Source organism: Musca autumnalis, unplaced genomic scaffold (genome assembly GCF_047663935.1).
Source record: "Musca autumnalis isolate F117 unplaced genomic scaffold, ASM4766393v1 scaffold_4, whole genome shotgun sequence".
Taxonomy (NCBI): Eukaryota; Metazoa; Arthropoda; class Insecta; order Diptera; family Muscidae; genus Musca; species Musca autumnalis.
Window position 1 is genome coordinate 66,704,405 of NW_027411977.1, and position 6,000 is coordinate 66,710,404.

General features: G+C 34.9%; 1 protein-coding gene across 1 annotated transcript; it reads right to left on the reverse strand.

Annotated features, from left to right (window-relative positions):
* Positions 1–54: 54 nt before the first annotated feature.
* LOC141402972 (uncharacterized) lies at positions 55–1,958 on the reverse strand. The gene is made up of 2 exons (XM_073985098.1): positions 327–1,958; positions 55–182 (listed from the first exon to the last, which is right to left on the reverse strand). The coding sequence occupies exons 1-2, from the start codon at positions 1,930–1,932 to the stop codon at positions 55–57; spliced, it is 1,734 nt and encodes a 577-aa protein (XP_073841199.1). The 5' UTR covers positions 1,933–1,958.
* Between the last annotated feature and the right edge of the window lie 4,042 nt (positions 1,959–6,000).

A 6,000-nucleotide genomic window follows, 5' to 3' on the forward strand; every position in this document is an offset into this window, starting at 1 on the left:
GTAAAGATAAAGGTTCAGGTATTTTTATAAAAAAATGGAAATTATTGTTTTTATTTATTGTTTATTTCTACACATTATTATATTGCATTTTCTTTCAGTACGATTATAATCTGTATAATCTTCAGGGATATATATCATTGATTTCAATAACGAGTAGCAGTCCTTTCTTAGTTGACAGCAATCTAGAAAAATACAAGACAGATAAAATCCTTTGAATTAAAATTCAAAATAAATTCTATACCTAGCTGAAAAGCACAATTTTTTAAAAATCCCGTACATATGTTGTTTTATCGATCTAAAAGATATTCTCATTTCGTACTACTTACCCAGTGTAAATCCACAAATTTGTATTTTTCGTAAATTGCGAGGGAATTTGTGATTGTGTATCAAACAGTACAGTGTAGAAGGACCATATATTGGTATGTGCATTTGTAAATTTAATTGAGGATTCAGTGAAAACATATCGAACCAAAAATTAAACATTTCATCGGTTTGGTTTAAACAAAATATTTTGAGACTGGTAACACAGGTGACAACTGCTTGCAACGAACCGAAAGATCGATCGAATAATTCTACAAATTGTCGCACTACAAGTTGCCGCAATAATGGCAGCTCTTGTAAAATACGAACGATATAAAATCCTTGGTCAGGCAACGTAAGATGAAGTGATAATTTTTTTAGATTTCTTAAATTCAATAGAATATCGAATTCCAAATTTTCCCCATTCATGTCCAGCGTATGTAAACTGTGACAAAAAGAAATAGAGTTAAGCCTTACAAAAGGGATTGCACTGTCATCAAAACCCTCGGTGGAATACAATGTTAAATTCTCTATTGCTGAATGAAACGCAAATGGCGAACGAAACTGTTTCAGATCAAAGCCTTTAATATTCAGAGTTTTTATTCCAGAAGAGATATGTAGTTCTTTAAATTCTCTAACTCGAAAGTCCGTTCCAGTGGTGACAAATTCCATTAGTTTGGGATTTGAATTTTCATGTAGAAATTGTTGTAAATTGTCCAGCAAAAGACCATCACAATGTTCAAGGTGCAGTATGGTAATGTTTGGTGGCAAACTAATATTTGCCTCTTCACGAAAATTAGAGTAGCTTAAAGTCAATTTCTGCAGTTGTGTTAGGCTTAACAAGGCACTGGTCATTTCATTTCGATATTGAAGTCGTACGCTTAACAATTTCAAATTTCGGAAACTGTTTAACAGTGAAAAATATCTCCTATCGTTTCCAATGTTAACTGTTTTCAATTGCATTAAAGATAACGGTGTTTGCTGGAAGGCCAAATCATTATCATCTGAATCGAATAATATTGGAAAATTTATCTCTAACGTTTCCAAAGGAAGTTTTGTCACAATTTCACAAAAATCTTTAAATGTTATATTGCATAAATTGTCTTTGGCAATCAGTACAAGTTTTTTCAACTTTGTCAGACGTAACAGTTCCTTGACTATAGTTCGTGTTATACAGCAATTTGGGGGTTCAGCTTCAAAATCATAGGCATGAAATTGTAACTCTTCTAGATTTGGTGAATTTTTGGTTAGTCGGACCACATCATGTATGGTAACATCATCAATGTAGCAGATAAGTTTGACAAGATTTTTAATGAATTCCATTCCCCGAGAAATATCTGTAGACAATTCGTACAATTCATTGCCACAAATTTGCAGAAATTCCTCAAGCTCTCTTGGGTTTCGTATTAAAATGCGATCTGTATCCGTGCCATTCGAAACAATATGGACTGTACCGGATTCTAGTATTTTCAATTTGTTGTAACGTTTTGGACATATGTACTGTAAGAAGATAGTTTGTAGATTTGCATCGACTTGGGCAAGCTTTAGTTGATCGGCAAAGCTAAGAAATTTATAAATATGAATCATCGCATCGCAATTGGAAGCGATTTTATTGAAACCAGTTGAAGTCATTGTGTATTTGTTTATGCTTATCGTAACCACCGATGCCGCAGAACGCTTAAATAGCACTGGGGTTGTTGGGTTGTTTTTTTCCACAAAATAAGTGATGGAACTGCTTTGTAATGCAGGATTGCCACAATTTAAAATTGTAGATTCTATAGGGAAAAGTCTCACATATTCTGTTATTTTGGCGAATAATTGAGTTGCATTTTTAGCAAAACCGACTGAGATTTGAACCGACGCACGGTGGTCGAAAGCACTGATCTAGCGGCACAAAATTAATAACTTGCAAACGAATTGAGATACGTCACTGAAATTTGGCACAAACTCAGCTTGTACCTGTGGGTAATAATGGGCCAAATATGAACAATATCGGCTGATGTTTTGGTATAGCCCCCATATTACGGTACCTTAAGATTTTCGGTATTTTGAGGATTTAAGCCACAATTTCGTAGGAAATTACCTGTAATTTGGTACTTAGGGTTCCTAGTGGTCACAAAATATTTTCACCAAAAATTATGGACATAGGCGTACGTTCTGATATAGCCCCCATGTAACCGTACCTCCCAATTTAAGGTATTTTGAATATCATGACCACATTTTTAAACTAACTTGGCTGTAATTTTGCACTCCCTGTTCTCACTGCGTATAAAATCTTCTTACAAAACATTTTCAACACAGATTTATGTTTCGATGTAGCCCCTTTTATGGTACCCCCGATTCGTTGAATTTTTACGTGTTATCCCATATTTAATAACATATTTAGCTATAATATAGTATTATAGTGTCTCCGGGGGTAGAATTCCTCCTTGCAAATATTTCTCAAGATAGGTTCCTATTTTGATTCAGCTCCCATACAAATGCACAGCTAAATTTGTATGAATTTCATGCAAAAACCCCTTATTTTAAATGTGCCGTCATCAAAAGATTTGCAAATATTTGCAGCCCTAATGTAGTTATTCCGTATCCAGAGAGTCCAATTTTATTCCCCAAAAAATAATCGAACCTAAGTTCGGCCAAGTTTACAAGATGCACTCTATGGAACAAGCGCGTACAATCCATAAAAACACTAAAAAATTTAATTTTTTGAAAATTTATTGCTATATAACTTAGTACCTCCAGACCCCAAACTAATTTTTATAATTTAAATCACACCCTCTGCTATGAATTAAAAATAAATCTTGTCCAGTTTCACTACGAATTTATTTAACATTTAAACAAATATGAAGTTAATTTTTTGCAACATTTTTTTAAAATCTGATGCAACAAAAACTCTTGTATTTGATAGTGAATAACTGAATGAATATTTACAACAACAAAAACGGAAAAACAAAATCTTTGCCTGCAAAGTATCTGTAATCGATACAATGGAAAATATTTCGCAATTTTATAGTTGAGTTTTTGACTTTTGCGCCGCTAGATCAGTGGTTTCGACCAGTGTGCGACGTCTTAGCGTTCTAAGCCACTGCCAATCTATTAAGCATAAATATGGTTTCTCAAAAACATCCCTAACAGGTAGCCAACGGTAAAACACACAACAATAAAAAAATTCACTTTAATTTTTATACCCTCCACCATAGTATGGAGGGTATATTAAGTTTGTTTTTCCGTTTGTAACGCATTGAAATACTCATTTGAGACCCTATAAAGTATATATATTCTTGATCAGGGTAAAATTCTAAGTCGATCTGTGCACGTCCGTCCGTCCGTCCGTCCGTCAGTCCGTCTGTGGTAATCACTCTAGCATCCACAAAAATGGAGATAGGACGCTGAAATTTTGGGAAAATGCGTCTTTTGTTTGCAGGCAGGTTCCATGATGGGCTATATCGGTCCACGTTTTGGTATAGCCCCCATATAACGGTAACCCCCGATTTACGGTATTTTCACGTTTTTGGCTACATTTTGAGACCGATTTAGCTATAATTTGACATTTAGGGTTCTTAAGTGTCAATAAATTTATATAACAAAACTTGTTGACATAGGTCCACGTTTTGGTATAGCCCCCATATAACGGTACCCCCGATTTACGGTATTTTGACACTTTTAGCTACATTTTCAGACCGATTTAGCTATAATTTGACATTTAGGGTTCTTAAGTGCCAATAAACTTATATAACAAAAATTGTGGAAGTAGGTCCACGTTTTGGTATAGCCCCCATATAACGGTACCCCCCGATTTACGGTATTTTGACGTTTTTAGCTACATTTTCAGACCGATTTAGCTATAATTTGACATTTAGGGTTCTTAAGTGCCAATAAACCTTTATAAGAAAACTTGTGGACGTAGGTCCACGTTTTGGTATAGCCCCCATTTAACGGTACCCCCCGATTTACGATATTTTGACGTTTTTAGCTACATTTTCAGACCGATTTAGCTATAATTTGACATTTAGCGTTCTTAAGTGCCAATAAACGTATATAAGAAAACTTGTGGACATAGGTCCTCGTTTTGGTATAGCCCCCATATAACGGTACCCCCGATTTACGACATTTTGACGTTTTTAGCTACATTTTCAGACCGATTTAGCTATAATTAGACATTAAGGATTCTTAAGTGTCAATAAACTTATATAACTAATAGACATAGGTCCATGTTTTCGAATAGCCCCCATATAACGTTACCGCCTGATTTCAGGTATTTTGACGTTTTAAGTCACATTTCCAGACCGAATTAGCTATAATCTGATATTTAGGGTTCTTAGTGACCAAAAAACTTATATTCGAAAAAATTATGAACATAGGTCCATGTTTTGGTATAGCCCCATATGACGGTACCTCCCGATTATCGGTATTTTGAGAATTTTACCTACAAGTTTAAACCGAATTATCTGTAAATTGAACATTTGACATTTGATATTCCTAGTGATCAACACACCTATCCACCAAAATTGTCAAGAAAGGTCGATGTATTGATAAAGCCCCCATATAACTTTACCTCCCGATTTTCAGTGATTTGATGATTTTAGCTACAATATTAAACCGAACTAGCAGTAATTTGACATTTGAAGTTCTTAGTGGTCACAACACCTCTCCATCAAAAATTGTCAACATAGGTCCATGTTCGGATATAGCTCCCATATAACGGTACCTCCCAATTTTCAGTAATTTTGCAATTTTAGCTACAATTTTTAACCGAACTAACTGTAATTTGACATTTGAAGGTTGTAGTGGTCACCACACATCTGCATCAACAATTTTCAACATAGCCCCAATATAACGATACTTCCCGATTTTCGGTACTTTGAGGATTTTACTTAAAATGTTTAACCAACGTAGGTCCATGTTTTGGTATAGCGCCAAAACAAACCTCCCGATTTCCGTACCTTAGCTTTATTTTTTGGATGAGCTTTCTGTAATTTGAAATTCAAGAGTCAACAAAAATTCTGCAACAAAAATTTTTTCATTTAAGTTCATATTTTCGTATAGCCCACATACCTCCGAACTAGCTGTTAATGACATTTGAAGTTCCCTCGTTATGTACCGATTTTCGGTATTTTGAAAATTCTAGCTGCAATTTTTAACCGAATTAGGAGTTATTTGACATTAAAGGCTCCCATCAAAAACTGTCAACATAGGTCCATGTTTTATTATAACCCCTATATAGCGGTACCTCCCAATTTCTAGCCTCCCTAATGAAGCATTTTATGTACATTATCTGACATTTTAACGTACCCACTTAAAGTTTGGGACAGGAATGAAAACTAATTATTCCATTTCAGTTCAGAATATTTTATGGTGGAGGGTATGAAAAGTTCGGCCCGGCCGAACTTAACGCTTTTTACTTGTTCTTAATAGAAGTAGCTACCATAAAAGAACCCAATGGATAAATTGAGGAGAGTTTATCACTTTCCTACCACAATAAAAAAATTACCTAAGAAAATGTAAGACTTTCGGTTTGGATTTATAAGATTAACATGTAAGAACGGCGTTAAGTTCGACCTGGCCGAACTTGTTATACCCTCCACCACGAGTTTCCACGATTAGTTTCCTTTCGTTCATTAAGGATACTAAATACAGAATTCCAGCTACCTTTCAAAATATCGAAATTCGAGAGGTACCGTTCTAAGGGCGGTACCTCTC